The 24,997-nt window shown below is 46.9% G+C and overlaps 1 protein-coding gene across 5 annotated transcripts in view; it reads left to right on the top strand.

Moving 5' to 3' along the window:
• The window catches only part of SRGAP3 (SLIT-ROBO Rho GTPase activating protein 3), a 237,810-nt gene that overhangs the window by 170,666 nt on the left and 42,147 nt on the right, over window positions 1-24,997 (top strand). For 2 of the 5 annotated variants that reach the window (XM_033132356.1, XM_033132359.1), the window contains 7 exons: window positions 377-574; window positions 4,797-4,881; window positions 12,527-12,554; window positions 15,113-15,199; window positions 21,119-21,149; window positions 22,268-22,328; window positions 24,544-24,621. In XM_033132356.1, the coding sequence (XP_032988247.1) occupies window positions 377-574; window positions 4,797-4,881; window positions 12,527-12,554; window positions 15,113-15,199; window positions 21,119-21,149; window positions 22,268-22,328; window positions 24,544-24,621 (568 nt within the window). Of the gene's footprint in view, window positions 1-376; window positions 575-4,796; window positions 4,882-12,526; window positions 12,555-15,112; window positions 15,200-17,597; window positions 17,701-21,118; window positions 21,150-22,267; window positions 22,329-24,543; window positions 24,622-24,997 lie in introns of all 5 variants that reach the window. The other 3 variants (XM_033132360.1, XM_033132357.1, XM_033132358.1) reach the window with 3 other exon arrangements.

The following is a 24,997-nucleotide window of genomic DNA, read 5'->3' on the forward strand; positions in this document are numbered from 1 at the left end:
AAGAGTACTTCTAGTATTGTCTCTCCTCAAGGGACCTGCCTCCCATTGGAGGAGCTAGTTCGGGCCTATATAACCAGGTCAAGAGAAACAAACCTAGAAACCTGAGTTCTTTGTTCATCCTACGTTCTTCAAGGTTGTCTCTGGCAGAAGCAATCCAATAAAACGACTCTAGAGTGGGCAACCTGGGTTCGCACCCCAGCCGGCTAACTGGCCTCACATTGCACATCCATATAATGGGGATGACCACGTTAGAATTCTGCCCGCCTCCCAGAGGCTTTGTGTGGTAGAAATAAAGTGACGTGTAGGAAAAGGACTTTGAGGTGTCAAAGGCGTTCTGAAGCTGAAGGGTTTTTGTCGATATGCTATGTTTCCCCAGGTGAGAAAAACCCTGGACGCCACCATGCAGACCTTACAGGACATGCTGACCGTGGAGGACTTTGATGTCTCCGATGCTTTCCAACACAGTCGGTCCACAGAGTCTGTAAAGTCCGCCGCCTCTGAGACCTACATGAGCAAAATCAACATTGCCAAAAGGAGAGCCAACCAGCAGGAAACAGAAATGTTTTATTTTACAGTAAGTGGCGTCCTGGACCCAGAACCTGCTGTCTGCTGACCCACTGGCATTAACTTTTGGGGAGCAGCCCAAGCTAGTGGGAGCCAGCGAAACCACGTGGGTCAGTTAGACCTAAAATTCTTCCAATGTCCTCAAATTAACTTGCCTGGCTGAGCTTTGTGAAGTGCAGAAACCGAATTACCAGTGGATAAGCATCGGTATTGATCTTGAATTGGCGGTTATTGCAACTTTCCTGTTCTGGAAAAAACCCGAATCAAAGAGTGCAGTAGGGTGAAAAGAAAATGGTAATGGAGCCAGGTGCAAGCCGCATGTAACAGCCTTAAAGTTTCGTGGATGGTTGTCATGTGATGTCTCAAATTGAGGTGCAGGCTTTGGAAACAGTGCCCTGCGTGGTCCATGCAAATTGCTGGTGAGTTGCCAGCCCTTCATGTAAAATTCCTTGCTAACATTCTACTTGGCCAGAGACAGGGAGGAACAAGGATAAGGAGCACTGAGGCTGTAGTTCACCATGTTTTAGTGAACATAGTTTTGGGGGTTGTAAGGACCTTAAATCTCCCATCTGATGCTTGATCCCATTCAACCATAAATCTGCTAAAAAGTCATACAGACTCTGCTTGAACAGCCCCAGGATGAAAAGCTCCCCCCTACCCCTAAAGCCCTTTTGTTTGGCTTGTGGCTATGATAATAGTTCCCCTTATTTCTGTTCTGTTCAAAAATCTGCTTCCCCAAGATTTCTGGTCCTTGATCTTGATTCTATTCTCTGAGATGACCAAAGAGAGGCTAATTCTACTGAACAGTCTTTGGCATGGTTGCAGGGAGCTGGGTTTTCATTCGTCTAGACTAAACATACTTGGTTCTTTCAATCCTGCCACATATGCTTTCCTTTTGAGTGGTCTCAGAATCCCAGTGACTCTCTCCTGAACACATCCCATTTGTCGATGCCTCTTCTGAAGTGAGACTCCCAGCAGTGTTCTGACCAGCACAGTATAGAATTAAACTTTCACCTCCTTCCACAGTAGGTGCTATGCTCCTTTTCATATGTCCTAAGATCATGTTCCCTTTTTTTGAAAGCTAAGTTAATACCAGTTAAATCTCTATTCCCTACTTACTGCCATTAAACTAGGCCACCCTCCTTCTAAAGGATGTGTAAGTGACGTCTTGGGTAGACCTTATGTTTATCACCAGTTAGATTTCCTCTTGTTGGATTCAGTTCATGTCTTTAGACTGTCAAGGTTCTGATTCAGTTGTTCAACATGCACACTGTCTCTTCAGACCCTGTGTCATCTGCAGATTCAGTGAGTGTGTCTTCCATACTTTAATGTTTGTTAATAATAATAATAATAATAATAATAATGGGTATGCCAGGGGCAAGGCCAAAGACAGAGTTGCTCACAACATGCCCCTAGGCTGACATTGACCCATTAATCAGCACTTTTAGCTGGTGATCATTGAACCAGTTGCAAATCAACCCCGTTGTCACATCCCGCTCTATCTTGTGATGGTCCTTGTCAGATCCCTTGTCGTCGAACACCAATAGGTGACACGTACTGGGCCTCTTTGACTTTGTTGTTTTCAAGAAAGAAAACAGCTAGTCTTAGGGAATCAGCCAATGCCGATTTCTGGGGTTCACCACTTCCATTAGGGACCTCCTGTGTTTGCAGAGAGAATGTATCGGTTCCAAAGATCAATGAAGAACACATATGATTGTTAATTCACTCTGGCAGCAGAAATAAAGCACTTTGGGTGGTAGAAGCAGAGAAGGGCATCCAACCTGCTTGAAATTAAAAAATAGAATTCACCGATATCCATGCTTAAGGGTCATCGATGTTATGTTTTAATCTTGTATTTGATTTATCAACCTGGTTGGCTAGTACACCTCATGATTTGATGTTGTGCCATATTTGGGGTATTTTTAAGGACTAAAATTCCTTTTAATGCAGTCATTAGTATAATTTGAGGGCATTCTTTCCTTCATGGGTAACACAGGAAGCCTGGGTGAAGCTTTGGGCCCCAGAGCCCTGTGGTGTAAGTGAATAAACCACCAAAGCTTGAGTTACGTGTTTGCGGTTAGAGCTACGGGGCAGTGAGGCAGGGTAGAGAAAACACCTACTTATATCTCAGCTGTGTTTTTTTATGGAGAATTCTTAAACACATGATAAAATCAGGGGGCGTTACTATTGAAAGCATTCAGAGAGAGCCTCTAGGTGAGTTGTTATCAAACTGAAGTATACATTTGAACCATTTTGATTCATGTGGGAAGCTCGTTCATGACGTAGGTGCCCCATCTACCACCCTCCCCAACGTGGCGCCCTGGAAACGTGAACACTTCTGGGCCTCTGTGGTGTCCTCCTCAAATGTAAAAGGAGGGGTTAGATGCTCAGTATTCCAGAGCAGGAATCTACATTTTGATCCTCTCCCCGGCTGGGAGGAAGCCGCTGGTCCCTGCACCACACTTGCCGAAACACTGTGCGTCTCCTCTCATTTTACCCTGAAGACGGTGTGGAGGCCCAGAAATGTTCAGTCATCTGCTCGAGTGGCCACGCTGAGTGGCCACAGCTCTGAAGGATGGGAGTGACAATGCTCCCACCATTTGCCACCCAACACTGTGCTGAGGACCAAATAAACATGTTTGAAAACTGTCATGTGCTTTACAGATACAATCTGTATCTGTGAATGACCCAGGGACAAGGTCCTAGGAGCTAAGAAGGACAGTGGCTGAGGAGAGGGAAACCACAACCTCCCACCAGCCCAGCTGTTCCAGAAACCCACCCAGGTGGGGCCCGGGTGAGGGGACCCGTCTTACCTGTGCACACGTCAGTCCCCACCCCATGGCCTTGCCCCTGCAGCCGTGTTCAACAGGAAAATGGCGATGTTCCAGACTCTCCTTCACAGGTCATATTGGGGCGCCCTGAGCCTCTGCGGCTCATTTCTCTGCTCCTTTACACCCCTTACTGAGCGTTCTGGCTGGGCAATAGAATGGATTTCTTTGTGAGAAGCTAGCTGGCAGATTTGGGGCAATCACATCCATTCCTGTGCCTTCATTCTCAGGGCTTTTGCGATTGCCATTCCGTCAGCTTAGAGTGCTCCTTCCCCCACGTTCCCACACGACCCCTTCCTTACCTCCTTCAGGCCATGGCTCACATGTCGACTCTGCAGCGAGGTCTGCTCCAACTCCCAAGTCCCCCGTTCTAGCCTTATTTTCATTCAAAGCATTCGTCACCATCTGAGCAATTGTGTATTTTACCTACTTTTTTTGCTAGCTTATTGTCTCTTTCTCCACGATGCTACATCAGCGCCACCAAGTCAGGGATTTAGGTAAATCTCTCAGCACTACTACATGCCAGGCTCAGTTGTAGGCACTGGGGATCCAGAAATGTCCAGCAAAGGCATGCCCCAGCAGAGAGGGCTCCAGCCCTGTGGTTGGGTGATTCAGGGGGTCGGGGGGTTGGCGAGGAAAACGGATACCTCAGTAGAGCCGTGGCTGAGACCTGACTGAACTTGGAGCAGGTAAATGCATTTCTGTTCTGGGTGGGCCGTGACCCTCCCCATGGCGTCAAAGTGTATTTGTGCTTGGCCAGGCCCCTGAACTAGAGGCAGCCTGGGGGGTCCCAGAGACCTTGGGCACATCACTTGCCTGTGCCAGCCTCACCTGTCTCGTCTGTAATAAGAAGAAAAAATATCCTCCAAGGCAGTTGAGGTTCTTTTAGAAGGAATATCTCTAGGGGCCCGCAGAGCCCTTCTTGTTCCAGAGCTGGGCCAGATGAAAGAAAGACTTGTTTTGAGAATGCTCTCTGACAGATCCGATAAAGCGCACTTGCCTCAGCTGTGTGCCCCCAGGGATGGTTCCATCTTTATCGCTTTGGGCCCAAAAGCACAGTGGAGCTTTGATGACTGAAGAAGCCCTCTGCCCAGAGCTGCTGCAGTCGTCACCTGACAGAAGCGCCTTTTACTGCTCCCCTTCCTCCTGAGCTTTCTTTGTGTTCCCAAAACTGACCTGAAATGCCTAGAGCACTCCTAGGACTGGGCGGCCACTCAGCAGAGCAGGGCATCTGATGGAGAAGAGCAAAGGGGCAGCTCCTGAGGCCCCCTTTTCCCTATGCTGCGATCCTTGAGGGTGTCGCATTCTCTCTTTGACATCCCTGTCCCGGAGGTCTATTCCAGAGGCAGAGATTGGGGACATGGCGCTGCAAGCTGTAATGTCCTTGTGCCTTGTGTCTTACAGAAATTTAAAGAATACGTGAACGGCAGTAACCTCATCACTAAGCTGCAGGCCAAGCACGACTTACTCAGGCAGACCCTGGGCGAAGGTGAGTCAGGTGGCGGAGGCCTGCGGGAAGGGGCTGTCTTCCCCGCTGGGTTTGGTTGTACCCCGTGGAGCTGTTTCAGCTTGAGACACGGGCACTTGGCAGAACAAGGCCTGGTATTGGGACCACCTTCTAAGACTGGGCGGGCAACTGCAGTCTAGTCTATAGCCCTGGGACAGATGCTGAGAGGGGTCTGGACTGGTTGCAGAAAATAGGGGGAAATACAAACGTTGGTTTAGGTTGTGGGGGAAGGTCTAAGGCAGAGTGCTACAGGGGTCCCCAATAAGTAGGGGGTGAGAATTCAGGGACACGGGTCCACACTGATGCATTTCAGCAGATATTCTTTGTTAGGAATACCACTGGAATGCCTGCCCAGAATTCGAGGTCCAAAGAAGGAAAATCCATGTGTAAGGCAGGGCTTGGTCCTTGAGGGGTCTGAGGACTAGGCTTCAAACTACGTCAAGGCTTCCAGTGATGGTTGGAATAAAATCCCAACTGCTCTCAGAGCACACGAGACCTTGTGTTATTTGACCTCCAGCTACTTCCCTGACTTCATCATCTAACATTCTCCACTCCCTGACTGTGCTCCAGCCACACTCAGCCCCTCTCTTCCCTTCAAAACACATTGAGCTTATTCCTGTTCCAGGGCCTTTGCACGTACTGTTCCCCTGCCTAGAATGCCCTTACCCCAGAGCTCTGTAGAGATGGCTCCTTATCCTTCCACTGTCAGCACGGATGGCACGTCCTCAGTGAGATTCTCCTTGCCACCCGACCTCAAGGACTTACCACCTCGGTCCCAACACTCTCTCTGTTTGATTTTCTTCATCTCACTCATCACCATGTGAAATTATCCTGTATATTACTATTTACTTGGCTACTGTCTTTCGTTATGCCCCTATCCCAAACAGTATCGTATCTTCAACCAGAGCAGGGACTTCCTTGCTAATTTTGTGCCTACAACCACTTTATTCCCAATGCCTAGGACAGTGCCTGGCTCTCAGTTAGCACTCAATTTGTAGTCACTCAGTGAATGTTGAATGGAAAGGTCACCAGAACATGAACTAGGACGCAAGGCCAAGGATGGTTTATGGCAAGTCCTGGTAACCTGGGACTTGGTCTGAGCCTAGTCTGTGAGGGGAGGACTGACCTGGGGTTTATGAAGCTGCTGGGCACTGCTTGGAGCCCCACCACTAGCCCCGCACTCAGATGTACTCTGTGTCCTGTTTGGAAAGAGCTGCTGACTGAAGGGTGTGCTCCTCCAAAAGGAAAGGAAACATGGGGGCCCAGGAAATAGGGGGCCAACAGGAGAGAGATGAAGGGAATTTCCAAGGTGACGATGCCAATCGATCCCGAGGTGACAGCTTGCGGCAGGCCTAGAGGTCACCCAGGAGATTTGGGGGGCAGGAAGAGCGTTACAGGATAAGTTGTGTGGGGCATGGGACTGGCGTTCACGGGCTGTCAGGTGTTTGCCTCCAGAGCGTGTTTGGGCCCTTCACTGTCTTCTCCCTTAGCGTACACAGCCCCGTGGCTGTGCTCTGGCCACACGACTTCTCCCTAACACTGTCCACTTGGCAACTATCAAGCAGGCTGCCAGGATCTGCAGATGCTTGGCATTTGTGAGCACTGTGCATTAGAGGAAACAGCCCCAAAGCACGTATCATCTAGCCGGGAGACAATTCATGAATTCATAAAAAACCAAGTAACGATAGCATTGTCACACCGAAGTACTGGATGAACTACCAAATGCATAGGACACACTCTGAGGGCTGTGAGTCAGGAGAGGAAGGGATCACCACCGGCCCAGGAGCGCTGGAAAAGCTTCACAGACGATGAATAGCTAGGGCTTGACAACTAACACCAATGGAAGATTTTCAGTCAATTTCATTGACATATAACTTATGTACAATAAGATGCACCCACGTGATGTGTAGAACAGTCTTGATGAACGTCTGCAGCCAGGAATAATCACCACTCCTATCGAGATACAGAACGTCTCCATCACCCCCAACGTTCCCTTGTGTCTCTTGGCAGCCAGTCCCCTTATTCTCCACCCCAAGCAACCACGTGTCTGATCTCTATCACCAGACTTTAGTTTTCTGTGTTCTAGCTGGTGAGAGCTAGGATACGTTGGGGGGATAGAAAAGTTCTGTATCCTGATTTGGGTGATGGTTGTACATGGGTATATACATTTGTCACAACTCATTGACTGGGGGGTCAGAGTGGAGTAGAGTGAGTCGCAACGAGCCTTTTCTTCATTTGCCCCCCCCCCACATTTTGCCTATCCTGACATGTCAGTATTGAGCTAGGTGCATGGGGCCATGCAGGAGTGTGGGTAACAAAGAGCGAACCTTTTTGCAAAAATGGAGCAAAAAGGAATTGACAGAAAGTCCTAGAGTGGAGTTTGGGTGAGTGTGTGATTGGGGCAGTCTCCACGACTAACATGAAAGAGGAAGACTGGTTTTTATAGTCACAGGGCCGAGGGCGGGGGGGCTGTTTCTCCTGGGCCATGTAACAAAAGGCAGGTCCTTCTGAGTCGGTGCCTACTTATAATTTCAAAGTCAGATGCCATGGATTTAGAAAACTAGATGTTCTTCTAAAGAGTAAGATCCCAGATGAGAAAGTGCTTCTCTCCAGCTCCTCCATGAGCATTCTCAGATGCAATCTTTTCTGACTGCCCTGCCCTGAATGGCCTTAATGAAATAATAATAATTAGTTTTGGTTGGCATAACTCCTGACCCATCTGGTCTTCCAAGGGGATTTAGCCCTCAGCTACACCTTGCTCTGAGATGTGATTTACCAGTCCTTCTTCTGAGTTCTGAGCTAAATAGCAACGCAAAACTGCAGGAAAACGCAGCTTCAGAAAGTATAAGGGCTGCTAAGAAAGAGCCATTGGAATAGCCATAGTCCTGTTTTCTAGTAAGCCAGCCATGGAAAAGCCCCGTATGCTTCTTTTGATACTGGTATGGGTCTTATTAGACTAGTCAATTCTGGGAGAAAATTTTTAGTAAACTTTTTGTTTTAGATTAGTTTTAGATTTATGGAAATGTTGCAAAGGTAGTGCAGAGTTCCCGAGTATTTCATGTCCAATTTCTCCTATTATTAACATCTTACCTTAGTATGGTGTACTTGTCATAATTAGTGACAAGTAGTGTCATAATTAGTATGTTTTTATTAAGTAAAGTTAACAAGTTACGGAATTACTGAAAAAACTGAAGCTAAGACCAACTCTTTAGTCATTTGTGTATGTCCCTTGCACGATACAGGCATATGTGGATTCTTAGGGCCTTGGGTGAAAAGGGGGAATTTGCAAGCAGGAGAATTTTTACTGACTTAGATTGATAAAATGCTTGCCCATTGGGCAAGGGTGTCATGGAATGAGCAGGCCAAAGAGGTTTCAGAATTTGGGCTCATTCATTCATCCAAGTGCTGACAGATGATTCACCTTACCTGAGCACGCTGACTCTTGCATTCAGTAGAAAGCCCTTCTAAGAATGGGGCCAAGGTAAAGTTATACCTGCATCAATGGCCTTTTTATGTCATCTGAGGGCTATTTTGTATGGCAAGGAACAATCTGGAAGTTTTGAAAACAGGTGAGAAATGTGAGGCCAAGTGAAATATTTTGACCGAAAAGATACAAGTTTTTTTTTTTTTTTTAATGAAATAAAGTATCATGTTGAATGCCTCAATTTCTCTCAAGTACTCTTGCCAACAATGCTGAAAGAAACTACAAGTTAGAAGAAACAAAAACTTTTGGGTCACCTTCACTTTGAACATGACTGACCCCAGGTACACAAGTCAAAAAGCTTCTCAGTACCCCTCAAATTGGCATTTTTGTTACAGTGATATCATTGCCACATCTTGGGAACAAGAGCTCCCATCCTTGTAGGCCTTTGGCTGTTGCTATGTTGTTTTATTGGCCAGAGAATTCTCCCTTTATCATCTCTGAGTCTGAGATCTCTGACCTTTTTATTGCTCTGGGTAGTCTGTAAGCTCCAGGGCTTACACTCGAGCTATGGGTGATTTTTCAATTTACTAAAGCCCCTCAAGGAGGAATAGTGCATTGTCTATAAAAGAGATGGGACATAACCTTTTCAGGCCAAGATTTAATAGCCCATTACAGAGCAAAATGTCCACCAGGACCAGACAGTCTGACCTTCTAGAAAATGACTGAGCCACCAACTATAAAATATTTTTTTAATCCTAACAGGTCTCACAATGGAAAGGGCAGAACGTTTTTTGATTTCTGATATTTGTTAGAAGGTGAGATTAGGCTCAAAAAGGTGTTGGTAATGGGATTCTTGAGAGTAGAAGGTGGTTTAGAGCTGAAAAAGCATAGGTTAGATTCCTGGTCAGAGGGAAGTCTGCCTCGCGCGTGTGCTGGCATGTCACTGCAGGACCGAAACCCTTTGATTCCTACCTCCCCACTTCTTCCTTCCCTGCCCCGTCTGTCCATTCATCTGTCCACTGTGCTTGGCCAGGACTAGGGGTACCGTGTATACAAGACAGATAAGGTTCCTGCCTTCTTAGAGAAGAGACACTTCAAACAGTAAACAAACTACTAAATAGAGAATTAGAACCATGACAAGTGCCATGAGCGGGCTGAGATAGAGAGAAATTGAGTGTGGGGCTCAGGGAGTGACAGGGGTACCTGCTTTACGCTGGGTGATCAGAAAGGCCTCTGGGGGGGTGCCATTTAAGCTGAGCCTGAAGAAGGAGAAGGCATCAGCCACGTGAAACACGGGGAAGAGTTGGGGCAGAGGGCACAGCATGAGCAAAGGTGGGAAGGACTGTGATGAGGCAGAACTGAAAGGAGGGCGGTGTGCCTGGACCATAGTGAATACATGGAGGATGGGACGGCTTGGAACAAGAGGATGTGCAGCAGGCAACTCCTGCTAGGTCCCCATTGTGAGTCAGAGCTGCACAGCTGACGGCAGCCCTGAGGGGCATGGTGTGCGTTATACTCAGTGCAGGCCACGGGCTCACCCCTCCCGTGGGTTGCCAGCGGCTGTAACTCAGGGTCTTGGGTCTACGTGAAAATTTACCTCAAATTGGTGTCTGGTAGGAATTTGCCCCAGACTCCAGGTACACAATCAAATGAAGCAGAAGTTAGTTTTAACTAACTTTTCACCTTTCCTGCTTTGGACTTTGACTCCAATACCACCAACTGCAGTCACTCTTGCAACTGCTTGTGGCTTTGGTCAGGAATTAAATTGTTTGTTCATTCACTCCAAGTTTTATGTTCAGAATTCTATTACTCTCTTCCTGCCCTCAGTTCATTCAGCCGTTGTTTTCTGTAGAGAAAATAAATGTTTTGCTTTTTCTTCTAAAAAGTCCCTTCATATGAATGCTGGATGGGATTCTAGCATCTAGAGCTCTGCTTTCCAATATGGTGGCCGCCAGCCACATGTGGCTATTGAGCACTGGAAGCGTGGCTAGTCTGAATTGAGATGTATAAAATGAACACCAGATTTCCAAGTTAGTTCCCCCCAAAAGTATACAAAGTATCTTATTAATTTTTATATTGATACATATATTGAAATTATAACATTTTTGATACATCAGGTTAAATACAATATAGTATTAAAATTAATCTCACCTGTTTCTTTTACTTTTTGTAATGTGGCTACTAGAAATTGTGGCCTGCATTGTATTTCCGTTAGACAGCACTGACCTAGAGGTTCTCCACTGCTCTGTAAATGGACTGATGTACTAAATCATTGCTCTGTGGATGGACTTCCAAAGCGTTATGCCAAGGGAAAGAAGCCAAATGCAAAAGACCACAGACTGTATGAGTCCATTTTTAGGAAACGTCTAGAATAAGCAGATCTATAGAGACAGGGAGTGGATTAAGGTGGGAAGAGGGAGGCACTGTCATTTGGCACAAGGTGTCTTTCTTGTGCGATGGAAATGTTCTAAAACTTAATTGTGGGTGACGGCTGCACAACTTTGAATGGTTACTAAAAATCCTTGAATTGTACATTTCAAATCAGTGAATTTTACGATATGTAAATTACACCTCAGTACAGCTGTTAAAACTGAAAAAAGAGGACAGTGGATATTCTAGAATTCCAGGGAAATGTTACGATCTGGAGATAAGATTAGGAGGTCCTCAGTAAGCGTTTGAGATCACTTATGAAGGGTCACAGAAAGAGGAGATGTGGGTTTGCATCCTGGGGGCGTTCCAACATTTGGAGGTTAGAGATTGGGCAGATGAGGAAGGGACGGCAAGAGAAACTGGGGAACAGCCTGTAGGGCAGGAAGGATACCTGGAAAGTGTGGAGCCATGACAATCAAGAGCAGAAAGCTTTACACGAAGAAGGGAGCAAAGAACTGAGTGGACGGGTGCTGAGAAGTCAGGTAAGAGCAGAGAAGACACTGGATTTAGCCACACAGAGGAGTCTCTGTGGTGAGGACAGATGCCACCTGCGGCGGGGAGAGGGGAGGACCTACGGTGACTCTGGACAGCTCCTTCAGGAAGTTCTGCTGTAAAAGGGGAGCTGAGAAGTTGGGGGTGTAGTTGGTGAAATGGGGGCAGGGAAGATTTAAAAGCTAGGTTATACATATCCAGAACATGTTTGTATGGTGACGGAAATGATCTGGAAGGGAGGAAATTGGTGATGCTCGAGAGAGGGAAGGCACTTGCAGGAACAGCGCCCCTGAGGTGGGACCCAGAGCACAGGGAGAAGGTCTGGGCTTTGACAGAGGCCAGGTGCTTCCTTCAGAGTACCAGGAGGTAGCTGGTGAGTGGGTGGGTGCAGGTAGGTGGGTGGGTCTTTTGGAGGCACACCGGAGGTCCGTCTTAATAACTTTCATTTCCACTGAAGGAAGTGAGCAGGTTTTCAGCTGAGAATGAAGGCAGGAGGGTGGGAGGGGGGTGGCAAGGTTGAGGAACAACCAGAAGGAATCTTGTGGCTACTACCCTTCAGGGCCAGGCATGTGACAGGTGCTCCATAAACCATTGTTGATATAAAGCAATGCATGAGTCATTTGGCTCTGGTGTGCATAGAGGGAATCACCTGGAGTGCTTGTTAAAATGCAGATTTAGCTGAAGTTGAACAATAATGAATGTCAACTATAATTTTATATATATGTGTGTGTGTATATATATAGTTACAAGAAGCGGAGTACAGCATTAGGAATAGAGACAGTGGAAATGTAATGGCTGTGTGCGATGTCAGAGGGGTAGTGCATGGGGGAGGGGTTTGTCACTGTGGGATATAAATGTCACTGGAGGGATATAAATGATAAATGTGTCAGTAGTACATTGTTTTGTGCACCTGAAACTAATTAAAAATGCAGATTTCTGGGTTCTTAGACACACTGATTCAGGAGGCTCATGGGAGAGCTCAGAAATCTGTGTTTTTAACCAGGGCCCCAGGTGATTCTGATGCAGTTGGCAGGCTATCGTGTGAGAACAACTGAAAATCATGTAAAAAATGCAATGTATGTGAACACAGCTCTACTAACAGGAGGTGCTGGAGATTTAATAAGAGGCACTTCTTTCCAACAGACCATACCTTAGGCATGATTCAGTTCTCTAGTTCACAAAAAATTAATACCAGTTGTTTTACTGTTTTTAGAAAACGATGAATGTTCTCTGGTTAAACAACAACAACAACTAAACGTCAATATGTATTTTACTTTGTAGGGGAGAGAGCAGAATGTGGCACAACCAGGTAAGAGCTGGGGATCTTGTTTCTCTCACTTGCTGCCCTGATGTGGGGAGTGGGATGAGATGGGAAGAGCAGGAGAGGAGGGAAGTGGGGGAAGACAGACACTGCTGAGAGCTCAGACAGCCTGGGGTATTCTTAGAGGGGGACAGCCCTTCACCACTGTCCCGAGATGGGGTGGGGTGGTGTCTGTGCTGAGTGGGAAAGAAAATGTGCTGTTTCGGCTGCTCTACTGGTTCTCGCCTTAGACTGAAGCCAGGCCAGTTCCAGGCTGGTGATGGGGAGGGGGCTTTCAGAGCTGTGGGGCAGTGGGGTGCCCCCCCACTTGGTTGCACTGTCCACCAAGTAGGACAGTAATATATACTGCAGAGTGGCAGAAGACAACCAGTAGAGACCAGAGGCTGTGGGGTAGCTGTTGACCTCTCTCCTCATCTGTTATATGACTGCTGAGCAAACTGCCCAGCCGAGGCAGAAGACCCAGCCTAGGGTCCCCATTTGCCCAGGCTTTGGATTTGGCTGGAATTGCACACATCTGGGCATACGCATGCGCATACCCACATAAGCGTGGGCACATGCCCCTACTGCCCGGACCCTGGCTTTGGACCTCACCGGCACTTGGATGGACTGATGGGGCGTCCCTTGCTGGGAAAAATAACAAACGGGCAACTTCTGCTTTCTCTCCAGCTTGCTCATTTCCCTTTGCGCTTTTCCCTGAGCAGACCAGAGCCAGTGAACACTTTCCACTCAGCAGCTGATAGCTGACAGGCTGACTTTCAGCAACTGAGCCTTTCCTCTCCTTTCAGAGACTATAGATCCACAAGCAGCCCTGTCATTGCCCAGATTGTTCTTAGAGCCCATCTGTTTCTGAGTTCCCCGCAATAGCTCTCCCACTGCCCGACATGCATTCAGCTGTGGTCCAGAGGCCTGCACTTTCCATCAGGTGGCAATTGAGAGCTACCTTTCGCCTCGTTCTGGGCCCAGCAACCGGATGACATCCTCTTCTCACAAATTCTCAGTGACCCTGAATCCTGGAAAGCTGTCATACTTGACAAGAGGGAGGATGAACCCTTAACCCTCTCCTCATCGGGAAGGGAGTTGGCTGGGAAGAGGCTTGGAAAAACACTCTAAGGTTTTCAGTGTGCGGGGCCCAGGATGACAGAGACTGAGGGCTCTCTGGAAGCTTAGCCAGTGCAGCTGTTCTCCTGGACCCAGGAATCTGGGAAAGTCAGGATGATTCCTAATGCCTGATGAGGCCCTTCCAGCACACAGGCAAACAGGTGTGCAGGGTCACTTTCTAAGAACCTTTTAGAAACAAATCCCTGATTGATTGATTGATTGATTGATTGATTGATTGATTCTGGCAAGAGGGTGTTGTTATAGTACCAAAACAACAGAAGCCACATTTTACACCAAAGTCTGCAACTAATAAAACAGATGGGGGATGAAATGAGCCGTCCTTCACTTCCTTTTAATTCCTAGAACTTACGTGGGAGAAGATTGTTCTAGCAGGTCACGGGAGAGATCTTTAATGAAATCCTTGGCCATGTCTCAGGGCCTACCTCAGGGAAAAGTTGAGGGTTTTTGTTGTTTGTTTGTTTATTTTGTTTTAATAAGGTCCACGGAGAGGTTGCCTTCCACGCCCTCTTTGACCCCGGGCCTGGGAAATCCAAGCTAGGAGGACCAGACCTCCCACTTAGATACAGTGCAGCCATCTGTACTCTGGTCCTTGGCCAGGGTCAGAGCTTACTGGGTTAGTAAACTAAAAGCTTCCCCTTCCTTCCAAAAATCATTTTTAACGTGTACAATGAATTGTCAACTGGGAAATGGTTTTTAAATTAATCTGAAAGGCCCTGGGTGAGATGTCTCTATACTGTGGCTCTCTGTGTCTTCCATAGTTTCCCCCCCAACGTCAGTGTCATTGTGGACAATCATTTGAGGAGGGCCCCTCAGGCAAGTTTCTGCTGTCCTCGTATAGATAGACCAATTTTTGTACATGGGCTGCAACACATTGTATTTTTCTCACACTTAAGACCCTCATCTTAGAATAGCCCAAATTCATAATAACTCTGTAATTTAAATGTAGGTTGAACAGACACAATACTGCACTTGAAGAGTGGATGGTAAATGTCAAAGCCAGATGCAAACATGAGGTTTGATTATGGATATGCAAACTAAAGACTGGCTACCCTAACCCAGGTTGATTTTCCCCCATGGTTTGAATTAGAGGTGAAATCACTGGAGATTTCTGCCCAAACAGATGCAACCCAATGCACAGCGTCCGAGAGTCTGACCACCACTGAAATAGCAATATGGCTGCCATTTTGGACATTGACACCCATGTCTGTTGGGTTGTCTAGGGAAGATTTTAATCAGTGTCATTTTGGTCACAGAAAAGTTTTGAGGCCAATTCCTGTGTTGCAAATGTATATTAACTTTCATCTTGGTTGAAAGGCAGAAAGGGGACATTGGTCTCTGGTTTCTCTTTCTTCCTCTCCGTGGCTTTCTCCGTTCCTGTTTTCCCTGCCTCTCTTTCTTTCTTTCCTTTTTGCTGTGCAACTGAGCAGCAGAAGAGATGGAAGGCTTAGGCTGCCCCACTTTCCTTGGCTGAGCTGCCCCCCTGCTCCCCACTTTGTGCCCCACCCAGCATTTCAGTAAGTCGGTATCGATTTGATGTCATGCAAAGTTGGGATAGCTACGTTTCCTTGTCAGAGATTTGTCAGTACACAGAGCACCACGCAAAGAAAGAAACCCTGGTGTGATTCCAACAGTCCTTTGCTTTCTGGATTGGGCAGGAGAAATGGGAAAAAATATCTTATTTTCCCTTTATTACATTTTGTAAACTTAAAGAAAAAAAATCCTTAGGAGTTATTTTAAGGAAACCAACCCATTGGGCACCAAGACTTTTTGATATTGGGTGTCCTGCATTAAGGGTCTCTATGATTGCTGGCTATGGGAGTTTAATAGATAATTTAATGCTATTGCTGGATAATCTGTGATAAAATAAAGTTCCCAATTTCACACTCACACCAGAACCTGGAGTGGACGAGCTGAATTCTATTCCCATGACCTTGGACAAGTTTCTTAATCTCTCCTCAGCTCATTTGCCTTACGTCTAAAATGGGTTCACTAATTCTTGTCTACCTCACGGGGTTGTTGTGAGGGTATCATGCAATGTGAGGTAAGCAAATAACCTGAGAAAGTTAAAAAACAAACACCCAAAACACTATGAAAACAAGGTGTTGAAGTTGTTATCCTCAAGTTATTCTTAATTCCAAGACTCGAAATCTATGACTTTATGTCACATTTTTGGCACTCTCTTTTGGCATTTGGAAATTCAAAATCAGATCTGTTGTAAGAAATATCACTCCCACATACGCACATGCTCAAAAAATAAGTAACTTACGAAAAAGAAATGACACGGACTTAGCTAACCAAATTGACAAAAGATCCAAGATGGGCTCGAAATCATCTTGCCTGTTTTTTTTTTTTTTTCGTTTTTTTTTAATTGGTCTGTGCTGTTATTTTGGTTCCAGTGTTTGGGTGGCATGATATTTGGATTCAACTCTGTCTTTGCCCATGCATGTCCTGGAGATAGCAGCATTTGCTCAGTACTCAAACGCCGAGGAGAAGTTGGTTAGAGTTTCCAGGATGGCTGGGCTACTGAAGGAGACATGTATAACAAGGCCAGTGAGCAGAAGCAGCATGACTCTCATTCACCTTGATTGGCTCCAAAGTCCATAAGGTTGCTTACCCATTCATAGAAATCAATCAAGACCTGGGGGACTAGGTCTTCGCTTGTCATGCGTGGACATTATCTGTGCCAGACTGGGTCCCCACTTGTTGCTCCCCAAATTGTGAACCAAGCCATTTGAAAATGAACTGCCTCTCTTGGTGAGGGGCCTTCCTCCTAACCTCAGAGCCCTTTGCCCTGGAAGGCTGGCAGCATTGAGTCAGGCCAACTTGGGTGATGAAAGATGAGCAAATAAGCCAACACAGGCATATGCATGGTGAGCCACTTTGGAAACTGGTCCAGTGTCTGTGGCTGTTTCACTGTCCCTGGTGAACTCTGGTGTGGTTTCCTCTCCCTGTAGCCAAGACTGGAGCACAGGGAATGGAGATCCTAAAGCAAAGCAAGACACTTTCAACCTGGCCCGCTGGGTCCCCTGGTAAGGGTTAATGGGAAGGATGTGCCATTGGCTGGAGATGGAGAAGAGCCCGAAGGCTCCATGACTGGCCTGGTGGGAAAAAATCTTGGATTTAGAGCCAAAGAGGCCTGAGTTTGGGGCCTGGCTCTGCCCATTCCCCTCTCTAGGCCTCAGTTTTTGCCTCTTTAAAATGAGGCCATATATACAGGGTTGAGCTGATGTTGAGTGTGGTAATGGTGTTGGAAGCACTTTAATCAAAGTGTACTTGACTAAAGAACAGGATATAATCATCCTTGGTTACGCCAGGACCCCAAAGAAGCTGCAGCCTCCCTCTTGGCATCAGTTTCTTCGTCTCAAAAATGAGAATAATAATTGCCTGGCTCTTAGATCGATGAAATAAAGATTAGTCAAGTGCATTTGAAATGCCAAGAGGCATTAGGAAAATCAGTGCCCTGGTACATTGGGAGTTGAGACTTGGTAATGAATTTAAGCCAAAATAATGAAAATTAACCCTTCCAATCAATCATCTGGAAGTCTCTTGCTTTCTCAGGCTATAGATTACATCTCTCTCCCCTGATTCCCCCGCCATCTGGTCAGCTTTGCAGGATGACAGCCTCTGTATTGGAGTTTCAACAGTTTCTTGGACATGTACTATTTCCTTCCTATGGTTTAGAATGCATTTGTGTTATACGAGTGTTGCTCCTGCCTGACATTGTGGGTAAATTAAGACCCCCTAAACATCCAAAGGCCTTCAGATGGAGCATTGGACGCCAAGGTGCTGGGGATTCAGGGGCTCCATTTGCATTTTGTGTTCTTCTCCAGTTGTGGGTTTACAGAGCGTCTTTCCCAGTTGTATGTTTACATTGGTTGCTTTCTTGATTTCTTTTGTTCCATTTTCCCCTAGGCCCCCCTGTCTTCCCCCTAAACCACAGAAAATGAGGAGACCTAGGCCTCTCTCAGTGTGTAGCCATAAACTATTTAACGGCTGTATGGAAGCGTTCATTAAGGTACTTGCTGGGGAGCCACAGAGTCCGCGAATGCCCCCGATGTAATGGCAGCCTTTCTTCACCTCCTCCCCTCGGCCGACAGCCCTGCCCCAACCTACTGGAACTTTGAATCTGTGCCCTCAGCCAGGCCCTATGGTGACCTAGTTCCTCCCTGCAGCCTGCACTTCAGTGAGGGCTTCTAATTAGAGCTTCCTTTGTCTCTGACCAGTTGCTGCTAAGTGCCTCCCCGTGATTCTCAAGGATAAGATCATGAAGAAATCCGGTGAAGTCCAAGTGGGGTTGCAATGCCAGTGCAATGGTTCTTGGCATCCACGCTTTGTTGCTTCAGGAACTGTGGTCCTAACTAGCTCGAGGGACAGTTAGAGAATCCCCCTACTTCTTTTCACGCCCAAGAGGAGATTGGCTGGAAGCAACACAAAGAAAATCCCTGAGGGCAAAAGCATGTTTTCTTATGTGGGTTTTTTTTTTAAGTTAATAATATACCAGTGAAGGAAGCACATAAAATTTGTTTGAGAGAAAACCCTCCCACCTAGTTTTGCTTCTTGTTAGGCAGTTTGGGAGAAGGGAGAAGAGCTGAGCCTGTCCCTTTAGAATTTCAGGTTAACCCTTTACATCTTAAACTAAAAACAAAAACGTTTCCACTAGGTGAGTTTCTCCTTTCTTGCTTCTTGGATGCAAAGGGTATAGGATCGAGCCATGTCAGATAGAATGGCTCAGGCACATTAAGATGACGGTGGAGGTGAAACGGGCAGCAGGGGGGGAAGAGACTGAAGAGGAGGAGCTACACTCGTAACACTAGGGGGAGAAGGAGAGAAGGTCCCTGCCAGTTATTTCAGAGCCCACTGGCATCTAACGAAGATGCTTTCTGCAGAAAGGAAGCCTGGTGTCAATCTGGAGAGAAGTGAAGGCTCTTGGGCTTTGCTGACGAGCCTGGAGTGGTGCAGGCTGCCCATGCTCACACGGTGCGCCCAGGACTTGCAGCAGAGGGAGGAATCGGCACGGCAGCTTGGGTCTCGGGACTATCTGCCTCTGGGCTGAGCTCTGGGGAAGGGACCATGGGGCAAAGGGAAAGTAGAACAGGAGGGCACAAGATAAGACTTCCCAGGCGTGGGGAACAGCAAGAGCTGCTAAATTTAAAATACCTCAGAGGACTGAGGCTTGGAGGGTCCCAAAAGGAGGGGTGCTGCTGGGTGCATCGGGGTAGAGGTACTATCTGTAGGTAACCCCGAGTGCACACTGCCATCCAATAGGTCATGGGAGGATGGGGCCATGTCAAAAGGGTCCTTCTTTCTTTAGCTTCCCTCCTCTCTCTCCTCCAAGACTTTCTTCTCATTCACCCTCGCCCTCAGAAAAGCCACTCTCCATAACTGCGCGGGGACTGAAAGGCATATAAGCTATTTTCCCTGCCCTCATGGAGCTTATAGTGTTAGTTGGGAGGATTTCAACACAGAAAGCTGAAAGTGGAAGGCGATTCAAATGAGACCTCAGTGAATTCTCGCCATGGAAATAAGTTCTGTGAGAGCTCAGGGCAAGAAGAGGTCCGAGTAGTAGGGCCCAGGAGGCTTCTTGCGGGGCTTTGAAGGAAGAGAAAGAATACAGTGGAGGAGGGGAGCATAGAGGAGTCCCTGGAAGGGGGAACAGAATGAATGAAGGCACAGAGACAGGGACACCTCTGATCTGCTCAGCTCTTTGAAAATGGGTCATCAGTGAGGAGCTGACTCTTCGCTGACAGCATTTGAAAGTTAGGTGTTCTGTTGAATGAAAGAGTCTCTTACTGGAGCACTCCTACCTGTGATTATCAAGTATTCCTACTTTATTCCTCCCGTCAAACACATCAGAACTTCTTCAGCCGTATGAGGGTTTGCCCCTTGGAAGTAGTCACCTTGGGCAGTCACTTTCTTTTTCTAAGGATATAGGCAGCTATTGCTTCAGAGTGTCAGTCTGCAGCATGTCCCTTGTCAGCGGGGCCAAACTTTGTATTAGAATGGACACCCTGGTCTTTGGAATGAGAAGCGCCATTCAAAGCTCAGCTTTGCAATGCCACCGGGGGAACAAAATGGCAAGAGGTGTATGCAGCTGAAGGCTGGTGGACCTGCCCTGAAAAGAGGCCCCAAACAGGGACAACCCAGAGCACCGAGCAGTGGCTCATTGTTAAAATAAGTGCATCGCCTCCTCAGGGGACTATCGGACTGAAGAAGAAAAAGTTACGTTTGTTAAACGATTGCATTTCTGTATAGTCACGCTGTCCTTATGCCATATACTATGTGCAGTTCAGCAAACTCTTTTGCACACCTAGTATGAGCGAGGCAGTGCATCGACAAACTTGCGTGCACAGGCTCTTACTCTCAAGGACTGTTAACTTTCAGAAAATAAAAAGGCAGTCCAATATAGTCAGTCCTTCAACCTTTGTGAAGAGAATTTAATTTTCTCTTATGAGTCACATGCTATCTGGACAAACATTGTGCATGGACTAAGAATCCCCAGCTTTGAAATGCCAAACCTGTGAAAAGTCATTCGGTAAAATCACATCACTGGGATTCCATCATTAGGATGGTTTAGACGGACAAGGAAGCATCCCCCCTGCCCCCAAGAGCCTGAGCCACTGCGCATACGGGAAGAAAGAACAGACAGTGCTCCCTAATACTGGGCAGCTTCAGTGGCTTTTGTGACAGCAAAGGCATGATTGAGAAGGCACTCTGACTCTCTATTGCCTCCCTCCTCTGGGCCTTTCTCAGCTTTTGGGTTCCCTGAGGTGTTCTCAGTGCTCGTGTGAGGGTCAGGACAGGCAGGAGAGCAAAGCCACGCGGATACCCAGGAAAAACTACCCAGTGTGTTTGGTAAGGAAGCACGAGAAGCTGTTTGAAATTTGGAATCAGGTGGAATCCTGTTGGATCCTATCCAGAGAGCACGTGATAAACACGATCTTGGTAAAATTAGCTTTGTGCCAAGAAGGAGGCTTCCCGAGCTGGATGGCAGGGACAGCGTTACAGTAGGAGCCATGAGGGCGTGTGTCCCTCCGTTCTGTGGGCAGCTGGGCTAACCTGAAGGGACCTTGCCCGTTGGTGAAGAAAGAGCCCCCGTGTTGAAGAGAAGCCAGACATGGGATGAGGAAAGGGTTCAGTGCGCACCACTGCTGCTTTTTGACAAGGACGGAATGAGGCCCCCATGTCACCCGGTGTCCAAGGCAGCCACCCTGGAAGGCTGGCTGGGGCAGGGTCCAGAGCTCCCGTGAGGCCCTGAGACCCAGGGGTCCCTTCTCAGGGCAGGCTGGCTGGCAGTCTCCCCAGAACCTTTGCTGGTTGCCATTTCATTTCGGCGTTCACGGACTCTGAAGGATCTGCTTACTCTAACTGATCTTACTCCTGCATAATCTTTTCTTTTTCTCCTGCTCTGCTGCCTGTTTATGTTTTGTTATCAGAGGAAGAAGAAATGCTCGAACCAGGAACCAGGTATTTACTAGAAAGGTCCGTTAGCCCCATTCAGCTGGATCAAACCTGTCTTTAGTACTGACTTCCAGAACAAGGCCCACCTTACCTGTTGCCAGTGGGTCTGTTTTATTATTCTCTTCCTGACCTCTGTTAATCAAGAACAGAATTTACAGGTGGGGGTGTGGAGAGCCACAAAAACATCCAAATTCTTGGTTTTTCTCTGTCCCTTTACAAGAGCATAGTACATAGGCCTTATTGTTTTCTCACCTTCTGAGGAGGCTAGTAATTTAATTTGGCCCCTTTTAAAGAATGTTTAAAAAAGATTTTGTGGTCTTTCCTGACCTGAAAAGCATAGAGGCCAACCAATCATAGACTCCAAACGAAAATTACCTCTTGCCCAGCCCTTTGTGGCCATGGGCCTGTCGAGGAAAACGAAATTGAAAGCACATTCACGCCCCAGATGCCCGTGTTTCCAGCTGCATCTTACTCAGCCTTTTTGTCTAAGATCGGCCACTCAGTGGTCAAGGGCTGACATTAGCTGTTTCTAGAACACTTGCTTTCAACATGTTTGCCGTTAAACAAAGTATCTGTCTGGATGTTTAGGTCGTAATATCATGAGTAGAACTGGTCTTTCCTTCTCAGAGCTCAAAAGGACCGCTGGGGCCAGTCTTGCTTCTCCCATAGTGTGTTCTTCTTAATTCTGGCATCAGGTACTGCAGTCCTAGGAGGCCTTGGTCCTGCTTTTTCACCCATGCGCACTGGGAGAGTAGGATTGAGTTGGGGCAAAGTGGAGTGGGAGACAGAGAACTCTGACGGACTCCAGCCCCCTCCCTGCGGTGGGTTCCCCCCCCTTCCAGATGCGCCCAGCAAGCCTCCTGAGCCCTGATTCCTTCCCAGCTGAGTAAGAAGAGCATTTCTTTAAAATTATCATAGCTATGCCTTTTTCTGCACATAACTGAAGACTTTCTGTTTTAACTGTTTGTGGAGACTTTAGAATTAGCTGTTCCTTGCTTGTTTTCCTACTAATTGGATGGTACTAATACTCCGGCTTGAGTTTATAATCTGTGTTTGCAATGTCTGTTTTCCATGGTGGTTGCCAAAGCCAATACAACTCACAGTGCTTTTTTTCTTTTCTTAAGGATTCGGGACAAGCTATCCCGCTTGTAGTTGAAAGCTGCATCCGATACATCAATTTATATGGTAAGCTCGACTGGGGGGCAGTGTTTTCAGCATTCTCCACAACAGGTGCCAGGCTGTTCTCCTAGGAAATGAGGTTCTGATTCATCTTGGAAGACATCACATCAGTGCTGTGCTTCCGGGAGGGAACTACCCTGTGGAACAGCTGCTATTCTGCGTGCTGTCTTTTGAGCCTTCTGTGTCGGGGCATGGGAGGGGTGCTGGTGGTGGTGGTGAGAAGACCCAGGAACTAGGAAAGCCAAGGAGCAGGGAGGGCACAGACAGAACCATTTTAGTTCCTTCCTCACTCCCACCCAGCCCCCAGTGCTCTGTGCTTTGAGCACTGAATGCAGTTGGGCAGCCAGGCAGTTTGATCCTGCTGGATGGCAGTAAGCGCCATGAAGGAAATAGTGTTTGGCATTAGCTAACCGTGGTGTCCCCAGCACTTAATTTGTGTCTCCGTCTATTCATTTATTCATTCCTCCAAAAATATTTTTAAACTTTTACTTATTTGAAGTGTGTTTTTCCAGGACCCATCAGCTCCAAGTCAAGTAGTTGTTTCAGTCTAGTTGTGGAGGGCACAGCTCACACTGGCCCATGTGGGGATCAAACCGGTAACCCTGGTGTTACGAGCATCGCGCTCTCACCAACTGAGCTAACTGGTCGCCCCAAAAATATTTTTTTCAGAGTGCATAGCAGGCACCGTTTTGGACAACGGGAATATAGGCTTGAACAAGATGGGTAAGATCCCTGCCCTACGTAGCATACATGACCAATTAGAAGGGCAAGGAAATAAATAAGCATAGGAATAGATAATATAATTTCAGGTAGTGATAATGCCAAGAAACTAATTAAAAGGGAATAGAGAATAGCTGGAGAGGGGCAGGGCTACTTTGGCCAAAATGGTAAGGAGATACCTCTCCAAGGGCGTGACTAGGATGTGAGGGACCTTTAGGACTCTAGTGAGGAGAAGAAGCCAGCCATGAAATCCGGGCGGAGGGAATGGCAAGTATAAAGGCCTCCTATGGGAAGGAAAGCCAGTGTGACCGGACAGGAATGAGCCAGGAGGGTGGGATACATGATATAGGTGGTAGAAAGTCAATACTGGGTAACGAAAGGGATAAAGAAGTGTTCACTGAGCACATAACTATGCAGAAACCAAATTTTGACTAATACCTGTTTTTTAAGGGTAACCACTTTCCTAAATGATAATGTGGAGGGTTATTTTATATAGAAAAACTGAACCCCAGGAAAAGGATCACAGTCTCCCCTATTAATTCCCATTTCAGATGAGGGGGCCCTTCCATTCTTTCAATCCTATAGGTTTCTGTTACGTCATTACTGTTACGTCAGGATTCAGGGTCTCTTCTTTGTTCTGGCCTTGTAGAAACACTTAAGAAAATGCGGTTGTTTTCCTTCAATAATTTAATCTCCTGTAAACTCCTCGATCCCAGGCCAGCATGTACTTTAGACTCTAGCTTTCTTGAAAGAAGAAAATGATGTGTTAGGGGAGGGAAGGGTTGGGACAGTGGTATCAATCCTTCTTGTTCAAAATCTCTGTGGCCATTGCACGCAAATGGCAAAGGCCAAGCTCTTTGGTGCTGACGTAGGCCCCAAGGTACCTAGGGGGGTATCTTACCCATCTTGTCAAGCCTTGCAGATGTAGCTGGTAAACTCGGTAGCAAGGTACACCAATCAGTTGTTTGACTGAGCTGATTGATTGGTTAAATTAGAAGTTATCCACTGATCCAGTCTTGATATAAACATCTTGTGGCCTTTTCCTCCAAGCCCAGACAAGAGATCACAGACATATGAAGCAGGATGTGTCTGAGTATTTTGGCTGGCCATAGTTCATTGCAAAGGCTATTTTGGGGCTTCTGCCAGGAGGTCTTTATTGGGAATGACTCTCTTATAAAGGATGGCAGGAGAAAGACAAGCAGTGGGATGACTGATTAATGTTCCCAGTGGACTGATGAGCTCAAAACTTCACGGCATTTTTCTTTCTTCTTTTCTTTTCTTTTCTTTTCTTTTCTTTTCTTTTCTTTTCTTTTCTTTTCTTTTCTTTTCTTTCTCTTCTCTCCTCTCCTCTCCTCTCCTCTCCTCTCCTCTCCTCTTCTTTCCTTTCTTTTCTTTTCCTTTCCTTTCCTTTCCTTTCCTTTCCTTTCCTTTCCTTTCCTTTCCTTTCCTTTCCTTTCTCTTTCTCTTTCTCTTTCTCTTTCTTTTTTGTTTTTTCTTTTAGGACTCCAACAGCAAGGGATCTTCAGAGTGCCAGGATCTCAGGTCGAAGTCAATGACATAAAAAATTCCTTTGAGAGAGGTAGGTGCAAAGTAACCATCTCAAGCGTGTGGCTGGGGAAGCCAGAGTGGGTGTTAGCCAGTGTGTCTTAGCACCAGTGGTGTGTGGACTGGTTTGTATCTACATCTCTTTCCAACTTCACGTTCAGTGATCTCACTCAATCAGCATGCGTGGAGCCCTACACTGCACTAGGTAATGGGCTAGGGCCTGAAAATACAATAGGAACCAAAGACAGTCAGTGCTAACGTGAGAATCCTGACAGTGATCAAGGCCGTCATGGAGTAAGCACTGGTTCGCATGGGAACCCCTAGGCCAGCTGGGATGGAGTGGGGAGGAATAGCAAAGCCTGGAAGCCTTCGGGGGGATGAAGCCTTCGGGGGGAGGGAAACCGGGAATG

This window comes from Rhinolophus ferrumequinum, chromosome 17 (genome assembly GCF_004115265.2).
Source record: "Rhinolophus ferrumequinum isolate MPI-CBG mRhiFer1 chromosome 17, mRhiFer1_v1.p, whole genome shotgun sequence".
Taxonomy (NCBI): Eukaryota; Metazoa; Chordata; class Mammalia; order Chiroptera; family Rhinolophidae; genus Rhinolophus; species Rhinolophus ferrumequinum.